This window comes from Alexandromys fortis, unplaced genomic scaffold (assembly GCF_014885135.2).
Source record: "Alexandromys fortis isolate MF-2015 unplaced genomic scaffold, M_Fortis_MF-2015_v1.1 scaffold_225, whole genome shotgun sequence".
NCBI lineage: Eukaryota > Metazoa > Chordata > Mammalia > Rodentia > Cricetidae > Alexandromys > Alexandromys fortis.
Window position 1 is genome coordinate 1,148,161 of NW_026068119.1, and position 16,435 is coordinate 1,164,595.

Consider the following 16,435-nt stretch of genomic DNA (forward strand, 5'->3'; position numbering starts at 1 on the left):
AAATCTCAGAGATCTGCCTGCCTCTGCTTCCTAAATGCTGGTACTAAAGGCATCTACCACCACCACCCAGCAAATTTCCCTCTTTTTATAATGACACCAATCATCAGACTGTGGCCCATCCTTCCATATTTTGACTTTAGCAATCAGTATGAGTTTATTATAAACTGATTATATGTGCAATGACCCTGTCTGTTTCCAGCCAGGCAGTGGTGGCACATGCCTTTAATCCCAGCACCCAGGAGCAGAGAGAGGCAGGAGTGTCTCTGTGAGCTCATGGCCATCCTGGTCTATGGAGTGAGTTCTAGGATAGCCAGGGACATAGAGAAACCTTGTCTTAAAAAGCAAACGAACAAAAAATGTCCCTGTTTCCAAATTAAGATGCATTTACAGTGTCTTTGGGGGTTGTGACCCACAGGTGGAGAACCATCTAGATTAATCACATATGTTTGAAGAGTTCAAGATTTGGTTATACTCTTCCTTGTTTATTTTTCTTTCTTTTTCTTTTTGTAGTACTGTGGGAATGAATTTAGTGTTTGTAAAGGTAATCAACAGACCAAGAAATAAAAATGGTTCAGAAATAAAGCATGTTTGGTGGCTCACAGTTGTAATCCTAGCACTTAAAAGGTTGAGGTTTGTATAGCGAATTTTGTTCATACTCCAACTCTGTTTCAAAAAACAGAACATAAAAGTGAGTTCGTTTGTGCCGGTGACTTCCATTTTCTTACTCTAGCTGTCAGTCCTTCTCAGTCAAATCACAAAGAAGGATAATCCTCCCACAAGGAGTCTCCCCTGATTTATAGTGGGATCGCCCTTGCTGAAGTTGGCAAGTGTTGCTAAGTAAAAAGAAACAATGTTCTTCTCTGCTCTCATCGTATTGCCCGCTTTTTAGTGGCAAATGACACTGACATTGTTACTTAATGTTGTCCTTCAGACCGGGTTACCGCCTGGGTTTTCCCTTCCTTTCTGAAGCTGCAACTGTTCTAATTCCTAGATCCTCCTCCAACCTGCCCATTTTAAGTGCTGGCTGTTGTTCTCTGATGGTACGGTGGACCCTCTTCTTATTCTAAGTGATTTCAGCTTTTCATCTGTACCAGACAAAGGGTCTATCTTTAGAAAAAAAATCCAGTTTTGCGAGTTTTAAGACGAAAACAGAAAAAAAAAAATTAGAGAATGGGGCTCTATAGAACCAATCCGCCCAGCAGAGCCAGGTAGCAGGCGGTAGCGCTCGGTTCTGCCTTCTTTCTCACTTAGAGCGTGCGTGACTGGAGACACGTACAACCAACCAGTGAGAAGGAGTGGTCATAAGTGCCACGATCTTGGACCAGTCACAACAGAGTATGGGAGAAGGCCCCGCCCAGATAGATGGGGGCGGGGCTCGGGTGGAGGTGACGGTCATCTGATCTGCAGCGGCCTCAGAGGCCCAGGCACTGAAGGCTGAGGGTATGATGGCGGCAACAGTGGTGTCTCGGATGCGAATGGGAACACGGCGGCTCCCAGTCCTGTGGCTACCTCTGTCGTTGGTGGCGGTGGCGGCGGCGGCGGCAGTGGCCACTGAGCAGCAGGTGCCACTGGTACTGTGGTCGAGTGACCGGTGAGCGGGTTGGGACAGGTCGGGTCGGGCTGGGCCCGGCCGAGTTGAGTCGGGCCAGGTGGGGTTCATGAGGATGGTATTGTGTGCCGCAGGGGATGAGCCGCCCTCGCTGAACTCCAGAGCTGTCCTTGGCCGGGGGCTTCGAGGCCCAGATGGAGTCTGTCTCTTATTCATGGGCTTGTTTCAGAATGACGACCAGTGTTGAGCTCTCAGCCTCCCCCACCCACGTGAAGCCGGGCGCCCATGGGCTTAGGATCTCAAGCCCCGCAATCACATCTGACAGTTTATCTGCTGTCCGTTTCTAGGGACCTGTGGACTCCTGTGGCCGACACACATGAGGGCCATATCACCAGTGATATGCAGCTTTCTACCTACTTAGACCCTGCCCTGGAGCTGGGCCCCCGCAATGTACTGCTGTTCCTGCAGGACAAGGTGAGCCTGCCCCAGTCTAAGTCTTTGTCATCGGGAGGCAGACCCCGCCCCACCCCCACTGCTGGTTCCCTAAGTGTGGTGATCTTGTCCCACAGGTAAGCAGGTGTGGCTAGATTTTTTGTGAAGATTTGTAGAATATGCTTCAGTGGGAACAGGAGACCCATGAAAATGGCAAGGACTTGATTTAGGAAGCAAGGAGTCAAACATCAGATACCTATCTAGTACTCAGCATTATTTTCTGGTGTCTCAGCATGTGGGGGAATTATCACAGATAAGAAGATTCACTTTGGGGAAAGATCAGTGACTTTGCCCAATAACTAATTGTTGGTAGAATTGTAAATTTTTTTTGTTATTTTTCGAGACCGGGTTTCTCTGTAGCTTTGGAGCCTGTCCTGGAACTCCCTTTGTAGACCAGGCTGGCCTCGAACTCACAGAGATCCGCCTGCCTCTGCCTCCCGAGTGCTGGGATTAAAGGCATGTGCCACTACCACCCGGTTTAGAATTGTAATTTTTAACTGTTACAATTGTAATAGGAATAACTGGAGAATGACTCTTTATTTAGCTACATATACTGTGCTCAACTGATATCATTTTCTTGGTTTAACCACTAATGAAAGTAATGTTCAAGAGGTAAAATGAGTTGCTGAAGGTCCAGATTTGGAGATAGCATAATACAATGCTTCCAGCTTGGGGGTATCAGACCTATCCCCCAGTTTTGTGCTGAGCCAGCCTTCTATTTTGCTTTTACTCCAGGTGTGTACACCCAGAGCAGGAGTATGGACTATGAGAAGGTTCTAGTGCAGTATAAAGTTATTGTTCAGGAGGATGTCAAGTCTCTGCTTGTCCCTTCCTCTTTAGTGGCCTGGCTGGCTCATTTTGTTTGTGGCCTCCCTCTTTTGCTGTGTCTGCTGATGGTGGTGATTATGTTAGTCAATGGTCCTTTCAAAAGGTAGTAAATAACAGGGAAGACTGGAACTCAGTCCTACCACCTGTTTTGGCCTTGGGGCATGTAGAATAATCTTTGTAAACCACAGTTTCTAAGTGTAAAATGAAGATAACCATCTGCCACAGTGTCCCAATCTTAGGGTATTTCCTTCTTTTGCCAATGATAGAGTGCTTAGTATGTGTTAGGAAGTAGACACTCTTGTGAAGGCAAGTGGTTAAGAGCTAAATTGGAGCCTGGTGGCAGTGGTACATGCACGCCTTTAATTCCATCACTTGGTAGGCAAAGGCTGGTAGCTCTCACCGACTTCAAGGCCAGCCTGGTCTACAGCTTAAAAAAAATGAGCTAAATTGGAAGACCTTTAGTCAGTCCTTTAGTCTATAGAAGGAAGAAGGCTAAGGCAACACAATAAGGAAGGACACTGTTTTAGATAACAGTGTGGCCAGGCAGGGTTTCAGGAGGGTTCAGGAGGTTAGCAGGAGGGAGTCATGTGACTTGAGGAGGGACATTACTGGCAGGAAAGTAGCTCGTGTAAAGGCCCTAGGCAAGGGAGTGCTTGTGTGACCAGAGCCTAGTGAATGAAAGGGTCCGGGGTATGAGATGGTCCGCTAGGTTGCCTAGAGATGGAGCCACTAGAGGAAAGATTAGTGGCAGTTCTGAGTACAACAAAACCTTGCATGTATAATACAGAGTATAGGAAAAGTATAGAAAAAGAGGAGGCTAGGAAAGGAGGCTAGGCTTATGTATACTAAACACAATGAGTTTAGGGAACCTGGTTAAGATTCCTTCTGGTCCTAACTGGAAAAAGTCAGAGGAAGCTAGCTGGTGGTTGAAGGGAGGAGGACTAAGATACTTACAGACTGTAGAGGGAGGGCATGAGATTGGAGTTACTGGGGTCCTGGGAGCCCAGAAGTCCCAGTTTCCTCCATTGTGTTTCATTATTTTCCTCTCTCCTAACTCCCACCAAAAATGGTGGGGCAAGCAAGGACTTCTTCCACTTAAAAGGATCCTATCCAGACTAAACATGGAAGTTCTCCTTTGTTCTGACTTCTACTTCCCTCTTAGGAGGCATGCAATAAATGTTCGTTGCTGTCTTCTTCCTCTTCCCCAGCTTCCCTTCCCAGTTCTTGCTGGTTGACTCTTGTTTTGTACTTTATCATAAGGCAACTGTCTGTAGATCTCCCAACCCCATGACTACCTTCAATGTCTTGTCACACTGCCCTCAGAGTACTTGGGAGGAAAGAGTGAGCTTTCCATTCACCCCTACCACAAGTGCTGGTGGTTAACTGTCCTCCCTACACGCCAAATCTAACTTGTAATGTTTTTTAGCCCTGAGAATTCTGGCCCCTGCATCACCCCCACAATTTTAGTCTTTGTTCCTTGCCCAGCCTCCTAGGATATCTCTCTCTTCTGCTTCCCTTTTAGCTAAGCATTGAGGATTTCACAGCATACGGTGGTGTGTTTGGAAATAAGCAGGACAGTGCCTTTTCTAACCTGGAGGTAAGGGTCTGCTCACAGCCCCAGCTAAGAGGACAGATGATAATACATTCTGTACTCTCTCTCCCAGAGAGAGGACCAGAGGCTTTGAGGGTAGAGGGCCTGGGATCTGAGTGTCAGATGTGAGACATTTACTTTATAACCCGTTGCAAGATCTCTGTGGGGTGTGGCTTTCCAGGCAAGGTTTTTAGAGGTTATTAGGCCCATTGTTCTCTGGCTTACTTTGCCTTTCACCTCTCCCCTAACTTTAGAATGCCCTGGATTTGGCCCCCTCCTCACTGGTGCTTCCTGCTGTGGACTGGTATGCAATCAGCACTCTGACCACCTACCTTCAGGAGAAGCTTGGGGCTAGTCCCCTGCATGTGGATCTAGCTACCCTAAAGGAACTGAAGCTCAATGCCAGCCTCCCTGCCCTGCTGCTTATCCGTCTGCCCTACACAGCCAGGTACAGCCTGGGTGGCACAGCTTCCAGCCTTGCACTTCAAGAGATGGATAAAATCCTAGGCTGTGAGCTTTGGGGAGAGTTGAGCTAAATATTCCCTCACCATATGTTCACCACCTTCAGACTGTTCCAGAAAGTTCCTTGTATGCCCAGAAGAGACAGGAATAACTTCCTGTCAGACTGTGACTTACAAGTATCCACCACTGAGTTATGCCTATTGGACCTCCAGAAATGAGGCAGACATGGCCCTTACTTGTAGAAAAACCTCTTCACCCACTAAGGCCCTCTTTATAGAACTGTGAACAGGGGCTGTACCCGCAAAATGGGGAAAGGGAAATGGGATTCCAGGCAGGGCACTGAAGCAAATAGAAGTACAGGGGCTAGCTGCTACTGCTGAGCTGGGCCTCTTCATGGCTGTCAGGGCAGCAGCTGACGTGCACAGGCTTGGTGAGTGGGGCTAGCAGGGAAGGAGATGCTGGAAGGGCTGAGAGAAAGGTAGTGAGCCACATTGAACTGCTCCAGGCAAGCTTGAGTGAAGAGCAACCTGCAGGCCTCTTGCTTTCTTCTTATCCATAGCTCCGGTCTGATGGCGCCCAGGGAGGTCCTCACAGGCAATGGTGAGTGTGGTCCCAGAGGACTTATTTCCTCATCTTGCCTTTGGGCCAGGAAGATAGAACTGGTTTCTCTTTACTACAAGGGTGGCCCCATTTCTCAGAGCAGCTAACAGCTGAGTAGGGACATAGTGGCTGGCTTCTGTAGTCAGCTTCACCTGACAGAGGTGGCTTATGACCCCCTGTGTAAGAACCCTGGAACCTAGTTTCTGCACAGGTCTAATGATTCGATGGATTTAATAGACCATTAACGTTATACAAAGCAATTAGGAGGACTTGTCTTTGTTGTAAAGGACAGTCTATCTGCATGGAAAGGGAGTTGGGTAGATACGGAGTTGTCTATATCACTATATATTTTGTTTCACTTAAGGTTGGGCTTGGCATTATAGAGTCAATGATTAAGGCCACAGATGTCCCCAGAGAGACTGGCACAGTGGGTAGGAGGAGAAATACCTTGTTTTAGGGGTCTTCAGTAGAGACTAACAGCACTGATTTTCTCAAGGTCTAGAAGGTCTCTATAAAGCAGAGAGTGGGGAGTATTTAAGCATACTACCTGGTGACTTGGCTCTGTGTTCTCCTGTCACTCTTCAGATGAGGTCATTGGACAGGTACTGAGCACACTCAAGTCTGAAGAAGTCCCTTACACCGCGGCTCTTACTGCAGTCCGCCCTTCTAGAGTATGTACTATTCTAGCAGGGGCCCTGGGGCATGGGGTTGTGAGGTTATTGGTGAGTGTGCCTGGAGATGGAAGGGTATGTCGCAGGCAGGACCTCCCAGGAGTCCTCAACTTGGGAAATTAGTGGACAAAGGATTGCTTCCTCTATCCACAGGGCCTTTTTTTCCATCTTGTTTGTGAACCACTTGGGCAGTGTTCATGCACACTTGCTGCAAGTGATCATAAGTTTAAGGAGATGGAATATCAGGGCTAGGGACTTTCAGATGGTGTACAGGGTACCCGGTGGGGAGGAAGATCATTACAGTAGATTAGGCTTTGTTTTTAGGACTGTTGAAAGAAAGGTTGTTGAATGTTTCTGCAGGTGGCCCGTGATGTACCAATGGTGACTGGGGGTCTAGGTCGCCAGCTGCTTCAGACTCAGGTGGCAGCACCTATGATCCATCCTCCTGTGAGTTACAATGACACTGTTCCAAGGATCCTGTTCTGGGCACAAAACTTCTCTGTGGCATACAAAGACGAGTGGAAAGACTTGACTTCCCTCACATTTGGTGTGGAGAATCTTAACTTGACTGGCTCCTTCTGGAACGACTCCTTTGCCGTGTAAGGGTACTAGGCAGGGAAGAAAGGACTGTTATCATACATGGCCTTCTTGCCACTGTGAGCACAGTACAGGGCAAGAATGTAGGATCAGGTGTACATGTGTTGAGGGTGAAGAAGGTCTTTGTGTGGTATGTTCACCAAGGAGTTGGTGAAAGTATCACAGGGTGATGTTGCTGGGAGGTTACTGGAGAGGGAGCCTCTCACAAGTTTTGCCTTCCCATGCTTTTTAGGCCTTGGTTGATGGGTTCTGGGCTATTATCATCACACAGTCCCTTGGGACCCTGGCCCTTCTTTGAGCTCAACCCCTGGGATTGCATGTGGGCAAAAAGCAGACCAACTGCCAAAAACCAGTTCTAGGCCTCCTACCCCTAAAACTTCAGCAGGCAGCTAAATGCCCTTTAAGGAGGAGCTGAAAGAGGTCCAGGGGACTCAGGACAGCCAGATGAAGGAATCGTAAGCTGGAGATGTTGGACCTAGGTCCTGACTCTCCAACTGCTCCTGATTTGGTTTTGACTGGAGCCTTAGTTTTCCCATCTGCTAAATGGGGACACTGTATTGGCATGTAATTGTAAGGATGAACCTAGGGCAGCTTAGGTTGGAACCAATTTGAGGAGGACCTTGCTTAAGGTCCTTCTAGGGTCTGACAGCACCTCTCTACCTTGTCCTGCAGGCTTTCACTGACCTATGAACCACTCTTTGGTGCAACAGTGACATTTAAGTAAGTTCTGGTGACTGAAGTGTGTTTGGGCTGGTATGTCCATTCTTTTCTGTTCATCTGACATCTCTGCTACTCTTACCTCCAGATTCATTCTGGCTAGTCGCTTTTACCCAGTGTCTGCCCGATACTGGTTTACCATGGAACGACTTGAAATCCACAGCAATGGTTCTGTTGCCCATTTCAATGTTTCCCAAGTCACAGGACCCAGCATCTATTCTTTCCACTGTGAGTATGTCAGCAGTCTGAGCAAGAAAGGCAATCTCCTTGTGACCAACGTGCCCTCACTCTGGCAGATGACTCTTCACGACTTCCAGGTATTGGAGGGGGGATGGGCTCCAAGCTGGTGGCAGTAGAGGGAGGGAGGAAGAGCTCAGAAAATCTCAGTATGGCTTGAGAGCGCCATCCTTGTGCTATTTCTGAAGGTATAGACTGTTCACTGATTCTAGAACCCCAGCTCTTGCTGTCTGTAGGAACTTGTAATCCCTTCTGATTCATGTCTATGTGTCTCCTAGATCCAGGCCTTCAATGTGACGGGTGAGCAGTTCTCCTATGCTAGCGACTGTGCTGGCTTCTTCTCCCCAGGCATCTGGATGGGGCTGCTCACCACCCTCTTCATGCTTTTCATCTTCACCTATGGCCTGCACATGATACTCAGCCTCAAGACCATGGATCGCTTTGATGACCACAAGGGCCCCACCATCACTTTGACACAGATTGTGTGACCTGTGTCAGAAAGGAATTGAGGGAGTGTTGGTGTCTAGGTTGTCATCTTGGCACAGTGGATGGAAGGGTTTGTCCTCTTCCTATTATAGCATGAACCCTATACTACCCTCAGCCTGTTTTGCTTCCTCTTCAGCCTGCTTAGGGACTTTCCTGGGGCTATCCCCTTTCTCTTCCAACGAAGTGTATATATATTCTTCATAGATATTAGGCAAATCTTCCGGGTTCCACCATCATGAGGGGAAGGGACATTAATTCTAGGGTTCCTTTTCCTCCTTTCCCCCTTATTTATTCTTGCCCCTTGGCTACTATCCCTTGCTGTTTATAGTGCTTTTGTGTAATTAATGCTCACTCCCAAAGCTTTATGAAGCTTCCAGCAACAGCGATGAACTTTGAAGTTTCTTGAGTTTGAGAGGTGTGAAGACTACTTAACTGTCTGTCCAGCTTGGGTGTTGTTTTTGGGTGATGTGTTAAGAATGAACGGTACACTGGGGTTTAATTTCTATGGCCAGAGAAGGAAGAGACCTCTATGAGGACTGGTGAGCAGAGTGTGCTCACTGGGTTTCTGACTTGTTCCTATTAGGATTGCCTGTCAAGAGGCGGGGATGGGGCTGCTCTGTTGTTTCCTTCCTAATAAAATAAAGACGTGTTGCCATGTGTTGGGCTTTGGCTTCCTGTCATTTCTGACAGTAGATTTGTTCTTGACCGAGGGGAAGAAGTTCCCAGGGTGTGGTCCTGTCCGGAGGGAGGTGAGACTGGAAAGGTGGGAGAATCTTCAGCAAGCTGACACTCTAACAAGTTAGGGTAGAGGCCTGTTATTTCTCCTGAGTCCTGACGACGGTAGCTCTCTCAATGAGATACTGGCAGCAGCAAAAACACACCACAGGGCCTTGCTGTTACTCCCAGGAGAGCAGGACGGGAGCGCGCTGGGCGGGACGGGGCGGGGCGCGCGCGGCTCCCGCGCACGGATCCTTTATGGGCGCAGCACCTGCAGCGGGTCCGCCCCGCCCCGCCCCGTATTTCTCTGGACTCGTGAAGATCGTCGTTGTACCCGGAGTCGTGCTGGTGCTGGGTCTCAGGCGCCGGAACCCCTTCCAGAAAACAAGCGGGGGAAACAGTGATTTCGGTAGGGCGTGGCAGGGCCCGAAGAGGGAGAGGGACTCTTTGACGCGGCGGAGGGATAGGGAAACGACTGATAGCCGCCATCTTTGGTTCAGTGCGGCGGCAAAGGCAGCGGCTGCTGTGGTGAAGGAGGAGGAGGAGTCGAGCGGGCGCTGGTACCAAGGCCTGATCATGGATGAGGAATACGATGTGATTGTGCTGGGGACAGGTCTTACCGTAAGTGCCAACTCCGGCGCTCATAGCCATGCATCCTGCCTTTCCCATCCCCCGTGGTGATGCAGAGCTCTGGCCACCCGACTCATTCTGCCATCATTGCGGTCCTGTCTCCTGTCCTGGCAAAGTCAGCCCCGCGCCCACCCCTCTACCTCACCTTATGATGTCGGCTCTATTGCGCTGTCATGTTCTCAAGTCCCCGTAGAGGGCCCCCTTTCAGCCTGTACCCCCGCACCCTAGGCCTTAAACCCGGACCCCTCTCCTTTTCCTTATTTGTGTCACTGAGATGGAAAACTCCCCCCTCCCCCTACTGGACCGGTTGCACCCAGCTCCCACCCATCGCCCGCACTCATCACTTGCTTAGCATCCTTGATTAGCATCCCTCACCATTTTGTGGTGATCACACTAGGGCATGGAGTATGAAGGTTTGGGTATGGGGGCTTTCCAAGGGTGGGCTCTCATCCGGCCCTTCTGCCTTTTGGGAGGGGATGGGGAAACCCAAGGAATGTTCTAGAAGCAACAGTAATGGGGGATAGTTAGCACATTCCCTCTACCCCAACCCGGTTTTCCATGGAGATCTCAGGCTGAATATATCCTCGGCCTTTGTCCTTGGGCTAGTGACAGTGACGGTGAGGGTGGGGTGTTTGTCTTCCCTGCTTCCTCTAAATCTTGTTGGTTTGCATCTTGAATCTGGACCGGTAGATAGGGCCAGAAGGGTCAGGGGCTACTGTCCTTTGACGGAGGAGCAGCTCAGGGTGGGGTCTGGGATTTTAAGGTCTGGCCTTCCCTTTCTTAGACCCTTTGAACTGGTTCTTCTCCAGATTCCTTGTCTTATCTTTTTGTGGGCTCAGAGCAGGTGGATACTTTCTTGGCTTGTTGGTGCTAGAAGACTGTCCTTGGGTCTGGTGGAAGCTCTGCCTCCCTAAGTCTACTTTAATGCTCTAGTAGTTCGCCGTTTTGCCCAGCAGGGTTATAAAGGAGACATCACATGAAACCATCTTCCCTCTCCCCAGTGTTAGGCATTACAAGAGCCAGGGCTTTACATTGTGAGATTTGTGGCGGGTTTGTGTCAGGCACAAATCAGGGATGCAGGTCAGAAGGCAAATGGGCATATAGCTGTAAATGCCACCCCCTTCCCTAGGAATGCATACTGTCTGGCATCATGTCTGTGAATGGTAAGAAGGTGCTGCACATGGACCGGAACCCCTACTATGGGGGTGAGAGCTCTTCCATCACACCCCTGGAGGAGGTAAGGCTTCTTGGACCTAGGCTTAGACCCAGATCCCTTGTTAGTTTCTCACATAGGTGCATGGGGTGCTGGGTAGGAGAGTGGGAGAGGGATGGGTGGTCCTTGACATTTTTTTTCTTCCTATCCTACTTTCAGCTATATAAGCGCTTTCAGTTGCTGGAAGGGCCCCCTGAGTCAATGGGCCGTGGCCGAGACTGGAATGTTGACTTGATCCCAAAATTCCTCATGGCCAATGGTGAGGGAGATTAAGAAGATGATGTATATGGTTGATTGGGGGGTAGTGGTGATTGGGAAGACCAGAGGGGAGGGTTAAGCTCCAGAATAAGGTTAGTCAGACAACTGAGAGCTTTTGAAGGAAGCCCCACTGATGTTCCTTTTTCTCTCTGGACACAGGTCAGCTAGTAAAGATGCTACTGTATACAGAAGTGACTCGTTATCTGGACTTCAAGGTGGTAGAGGGAAGCTTTGTATACAAGGGAGGCAAGATCTACAAAGTACCATCCACTGAGACTGAGGCCTTGGCTTCTAGTGAGTACGAGTCTCCTTACCAGAGAATAAGGGGATAGGAGGAGGCAGACTATTCTCAAGATCGGCAAAATATTTGCCTAAGCCTAATCTTAGCTCCACATAGTACCAGAGGCCCCTTGCTTTATAGTACCTTTATTGGACAGTAGTATCTGTCCTGGCAAATTGCCAGAAAGGAAGCTCATAGAGGAGGATTTCTTTTTGGCAGAGGGCCTACCTGATCCCCATAACATCCCCAAGTGGAGCTGGGACGACCTTTTCCTACAAACAGAAAAACTGAGGCTGAGAAGGGTGGGGCAGGGTTACATGACTGAGCTCTGGTGGGAGCCAGGATGCCAACTTTCTTGGCCTGTTCTGGTGGAAAGAGGAGTTTTATGTCCCAGTAATACAAAGGGTCTTCTCAATACCCTTCCTTCAGATCTGATGGGCATGTTTGAAAAACGACGCTTCCGAAAATTCTTGGTGTTTGTGGCAAACTTTGATGAGAATGACCCCAAAACCTTTGAGGGTGTCGACCCCCAGACTACCAGCATGCGCGATGTCTACCGGAAGTTTGATCTGGGCCAAGATGTCATTGATTTCACTGGCCACGCGTTGGCGCTCTACCGCACTGATGAGTGAGGGGAAAGCTGGCTGGTGGCAGGAGCCCCTTTGGCTTGCACCTTACCTTCCCCATACCTGCCTATTGTATCCACTGCCCACCCTCATATCCTTTTACAAGCTCACCTGTTACATTTCCATCCCTCTCTTCCATTTGACCCATACCTTTGCCAGGTCACAAAGGGTGGTGGGAAGGCTGGGTATTGTTGTCTTTGAAGGTGAGCAGGGATGCTGCTGTCACAGCATCTTCTCTTGTTCCCCAGCTACCTAGATCAGCCCTGTCTTGAGACTATTAACCGCATCAAGTTGTACAGTGAGTCCTTGGCCCGGTATGGCAAGAGCCCATATTTGTACCCACTCTATGGCTTGGGTGAGCTGCCCCAGGGCTTTGCAAGGTGAGGACGTGTTTTTTTTTTTCCTCCCAGCTGGCATTAATGGGTAATAATAAGGCCAATAAGCCAGGTGATAGTGCAAGCCTCCCAACATTTGGGAGGCAGAGGTAGGCGAATCTCTGTGAGTTCTAGGATAGCCAGAGCTGCTACGCAGAGAAACCCTGTCTTGAAACACCAAAATAAAATGAAATAAATAAGAGACTAAGGCCAAGAATGGAAATTATCTCCTTGAGCATTTTTGTGACATCTCCTACCTTCCCATCTAATCTTCATGTACATTGTTCCATCCCTGGGTAATGAGGGCATAGCCCTAGTACATTAAAGTGCAGAGTAGAGTTGACTCACCAGATAAGAGCACTTGTTTTGTTTTGTTTTTTTGGTTTTTCGAGACAGGGTTTCTCTGTAGCTTTAGAGCTTGTCCTAGAACTCACTCTGTAGAACAGGCTAACCTCAAACTCACAGAGATCTGCCTGTCTCTCCTCCCAAGTGCTGGGATTAAAGGCGTGTGCCACCACCACTCAGCAAAAGCACTTATTTTCACAGAGGGCCCAGGTTCAATTCCAACACCCACATGGTAGCTCACAACTGTTCATAACTCTAGTTTTAGGGAATTCAACACCCTCATCTGACTTCCTCAGGCACCAAGAATTCATGTGGTATACAGACACGAGCAAATAAAATACATACACATAAAATAGTGACTATAAAAAATATTTAAATAGTAAATGAAATACAAAGTAAATGAGATGATCACTATTAACATAGTTTCCCCAGCTCCTGGTAGCACGAGTACTAATTCTAGGACCCCAGAACCTTGAGGTGCAGCTTTCTTGCAAGCTAGCTCTTTTCCAGAGAGTCCTTTATTCTGAATTCCTGGGCTCTTTCTTTGGGGAGCTATTCCTTTATGCTATGCTCACTGGCCCTTTGCAAAATAGAATATTCTGGATTGAAGCTCCAGAGAGGAAGGAGTATGCCAAGATGGGCCCCAAGTTCATAGGAAGGATACCTGAAATAGTTGGAGTTAACTATTGCCTACCTGGGCAGTTTTCTCTATCTCACTGGTAGGGCGGGAATAGTACAGTAGATTTGGTCCCCATTCTTCTGAGAAGACTTCCCCATCATTTTCCTTACTACAGATTGAGTGCCATCTACGGGGGAACATATATGCTGAACAAACCTGTGGATGACATCATCATGGAGAATGGCAAGGTGGTGGGTGTGAAATCTGAGGGAGAGGTAATTATGCCTTGTGCATTTGTTACTGTGGCTCAGTTAAGGTTTAGTCTTTTTTAGGGCTATGTTCATAGGGAGCCTTATTGCTGATAAGTTTGCTGTTGCTTAACCCTGAGAGCCTTATAGCTAGGAACTAGGAGATCAATAAAAGTCTACATAGCTATTCCTGTTGACAGAAAGTATCCTTCAAATTGCTAGGTAAGGTGGTGCGTGCCTGTAATTCCAGTTCTAGGGAGGCAGAGGCAGATGGAGTTAAATCCAGACATAATCTTCAGAAGTCACATGCTGTGTCTGTTGTCCGGAAAGCATTCTTTTGGAAAGGGTATCATGTATCCCAGGCTGGCTTCAAATAGTCTATATAGCTGAGGATGAACTCTTAATTCTTGCACTTCCACCTTCTTCATGCTGGGATTACAGGTGTGTTTCAACATACCTGGTTTATGCAGTGCTTGAAATCTAACCTAAGGCTTTATGCATGATAGGCAAGCATTCTACTAACTGAGACATGTGTCCCTGCCCAAAAAAGCATCCTTTAGCCTGGTATGGTGGTGCATGAGCACTGAGGTGGCTCAGGGAGGAAGATCCTGAGTTTCAGACCAGTTTGGGCCAAATAGACTCAAACAAAAACCCCATCAACAGCAAAAAAAGTGTTTGTGATCATTGTGTTTCAGCAGTAGGGTCACCACCTAGCCCTGCATGTGAGGGCTCACCTCTCTGAGCTTCAAGAAAGGGACTGTGTGCATAGGAGGGGTGGTGATGACAACTCAGCTGCCTGGCTTGACTTTTGACTTGGCTTACTACTACACAGAGCAAGGGGTAAAGTCATCTGGTGCCTTTACAGGTGGCCCGCTGCAAGCAGCTGATCTGTGACCCTAGCTATATCCCAGACCGTGTACGGAAGGCTGGCCAGGTTATTCGCATCATCTGTATCCTCAGCCACCCCATCAAGAACACCAATGATGCTAATTCCTGTCAAATTATCATCCCTCAGAACCAGGTCAACAGGAAGTCAGGTAGGCCAAGCCATGAGGGACTGCCTTCTGTTGCTATGCCTCTATTCTCACAGGAAGTCTTGGGGATTTGTGTGACATTTTGTTATGGAATATACCTGGGATTGGATGGCCTTTTCTTTATGAGAGCGACAGTTTAAATGCTGTCTGCTTGTTGGGCTGGGGAGGGGCAGGTGGGCCAGATTCCTGTCCATTTCCTAAGAACTACCTTTTTGTGTGGTCATTTCCCCTGGCATATGTTAACTGAGTGTTTCCTGTGGTCAGACATCTATGTGTGCATGATCTCCTATGCGCACAACGTGGCAGCACAGGGCAAATACATAGCCATTGCCAGCACCACCGTGGAGACTGCAGAACCGGAAAAGGAAGTTGAGCCTGCATTGGAGCTGTTGGAACCCATTGACCAGAAGTGAGGGGCTGAGCCAAACTGGGAAGGCTGGGTTGAAGACCAGGAATGGACAAGGCCTATTGTGAAACTTTAATCTCCCTCTGTCTTCCATTTCCCCTTTAGGTTTGTGGCTATAAGTGATTTGTATGAACCCATTGATGATGGTTCTGAGAGTCAGGTAAGAAACCTGTCTCAGTCAGCCCTGCCTCTTGATGCACACCCAAGATCCTCTGTCTGACTTCTCTGAGTCCTGGGTCTTTGCCTATTTACAGGTGTTTTGTTCCTGCTCCTATGATGCCACCACACACTTTGAGACCACCTGCAATGACATCAAAGATATCTACAAACGCATGGCTGGGTCTGCCTTTGATTTTGAGAACATGAAGCGCAAACAGAATGATGTCTTTGGAGAGGCTGATCAGTGATTGCTGACTCTCCTCATCCAGCCCCTACTACCCTCTCCCCATCCTGTATGTCCTTCTCTGGGGCAGGGAAGATGATATGGCTGGGCACATCCCTGTTTCCAGCATCTTTTGCTTCCCCCACCGCATTCCGATCACCCACCTCATTGATTTGATTCACCGACCAAATCCTTAACCTTAGCGATAGTTTGGGAGATGGGGGTTGGATAGTATCCTCTTTCTTGGCCTACCTTTGTTCTAGGAAAAGAGGATTCCTGTGTGTGTATGTATGTATGTATGTATGTATGTGTGTGTGTACATGTACACCCTAATTCTGCTGTTTAGGAAGGAGTAGAGGAAAAACTGACTCTGCCCCCACTGTTCTTACTCCCTATGTAGTGGCCTTTGTCTTCTCCCCCAACTCTTATGTGTTGGAGAGAAGGGACCCCTCCCAGCACAAAATTGCATTCCTTCTCCCCCTTATAATTTATTCTAATTTATTAACTATAGCCTACCTGTCTGTCCCTCAGCCTTTCTGTGCAGCCTGGGGCTGTAGAGTGAGCTGCCCTGGCCTCTCCCAGCCCTGGCAAAGTCTGGGTTGGGTGAAGGTTTAGGTGGCCTCCTCTGGGGATTGATCTATTTTTAATTTCTTGTCTTTGTGTTGTGTTCTCTGATAAAAAGCAAATGTGAGCAAAGCAGAAGGAGGTGGGAAAGTGGATCCAAACCCCAGTATGCCCTGCCCCATGTCTTTTCCCTTAGTGGTGGGAAACCCTTATCTTGCAAAGTGAATGTGTCCCCTTCCTCAATCTCTAGTGTATTTCACAGAAAACAGAAACCTCCCAATAAAACTGTTGAAACCTGAATCTGGATCTTTAGATTCTTTGCTCAAAGTTTGTTGGGTTGTTTTGCAGGAATGCAGCAGTTTAGCTTCTGGAATTAGAACTGTATACTCAAGGGTGAAGCAGGTCAAATCAGCAACTGGTGTTGTATCATCTTTGCACTTGTGGCTTCTTTTTTTATCTTTTTGATATTTTGAGACATGATTTCTCTGTGAAAGAGCTCTGGCTGTCCA

At 48.2% G+C, this 16,435-nt stretch overlaps 2 protein-coding genes across 3 annotated transcripts; both read left to right on the forward strand.

Moving 5' to 3' along the window:
* Nucleotides 1–1,387: 1,387 nt before the first annotated feature.
* On the forward strand, nucleotides 1,388–8,887 carry Atp6ap1 (ATPase H+ transporting accessory protein 1). The gene is made up of 10 exons (XM_050125078.1): nucleotides 1,388–1,591; nucleotides 1,897–2,023; nucleotides 4,392–4,466; nucleotides 4,715–4,908; nucleotides 5,482–5,522; nucleotides 6,108–6,193; nucleotides 6,554–6,792; nucleotides 7,463–7,510; nucleotides 7,596–7,824; nucleotides 8,023–8,887. The coding sequence occupies exons 1-10, from the start codon at nucleotides 1,443–1,445 to the stop codon at nucleotides 8,230–8,232; spliced, it is 1,398 nt and encodes a 465-aa protein (XP_049981035.1). The 5' UTR covers nucleotides 1,388–1,442; the 3' UTR covers nucleotides 8,233–8,887.
* A 317-nt stretch (nucleotides 8,888–9,204) lies between these two features.
* Gdi1 (GDP dissociation inhibitor 1) lies at nucleotides 9,205–16,226 on the forward strand. Of its 2 annotated transcripts, XM_050125079.1 has the most exons (12): nucleotides 9,205–9,356; nucleotides 9,448–9,568; nucleotides 10,707–10,814; nucleotides 10,950–11,049; nucleotides 11,208–11,342; nucleotides 11,758–11,956; nucleotides 12,203–12,334; nucleotides 13,468–13,567; nucleotides 14,406–14,577; nucleotides 14,839–14,983; nucleotides 15,086–15,140; nucleotides 15,235–16,226. In XM_050125079.1, the coding sequence occupies exons 2-12, from the start codon at nucleotides 9,524–9,526 to the stop codon at nucleotides 15,385–15,387; spliced, it is 1,344 nt and encodes a 447-aa protein (XP_049981036.1). In that variant the 5' UTR covers nucleotides 9,205–9,356; nucleotides 9,448–9,523; the 3' UTR covers nucleotides 15,388–16,226. The 2 variants fall into 2 exon arrangements, with proteins under 2 accessions (XP_049981036.1, XP_049981037.1); XM_050125080.1 differs by lacking the exon at nucleotides 9,205–9,356 and having other exon boundaries at nucleotides 9,404–9,568.
* Nucleotides 16,227–16,435: the final 209 nt, after the last annotated feature.

Bases quoted from the DNA above. Each gene is read 5' to 3' on its own strand.
- Atp6ap1 (XM_050125078.1), top strand. From the start codon at position 1,443: ATGATGGCGGCAACAGTGGTGTCTCGGATGCGAATGGGAACACGGCGG. The intron at 4,467-4,714 runs GTAAGGGTCTGC...CCCTAACTTTAG, and splicing joins GTGCCTTTTCTAACCTGGAG to AATGCCCTGGATTTGGCCCC. The intron at 4,909-5,481 runs GTACAGCCTGGG...TCTTATCCATAG, and splicing joins CGTCTGCCCTACACAGCCAG to CTCCGGTCTGATGGCGCCCA.
- Gdi1 (XM_050125079.1), top strand. From the start codon at position 9,524: ATGGATGAGGAATACGATGTGATTGTGCTGGGGACAGGTCTTACC. The intron at 11,957-12,202 runs GTGAGGGGAAAG...CTTGTTCCCCAG, and splicing joins GCGCTCTACCGCACTGATGA to CTACCTAGATCAGCCCTGTC. The intron at 15,141-15,234 runs GTAAGAAACCTG...GCCTATTTACAG, and splicing joins ATGATGGTTCTGAGAGTCAG to GTGTTTTGTTCCTGCTCCTA.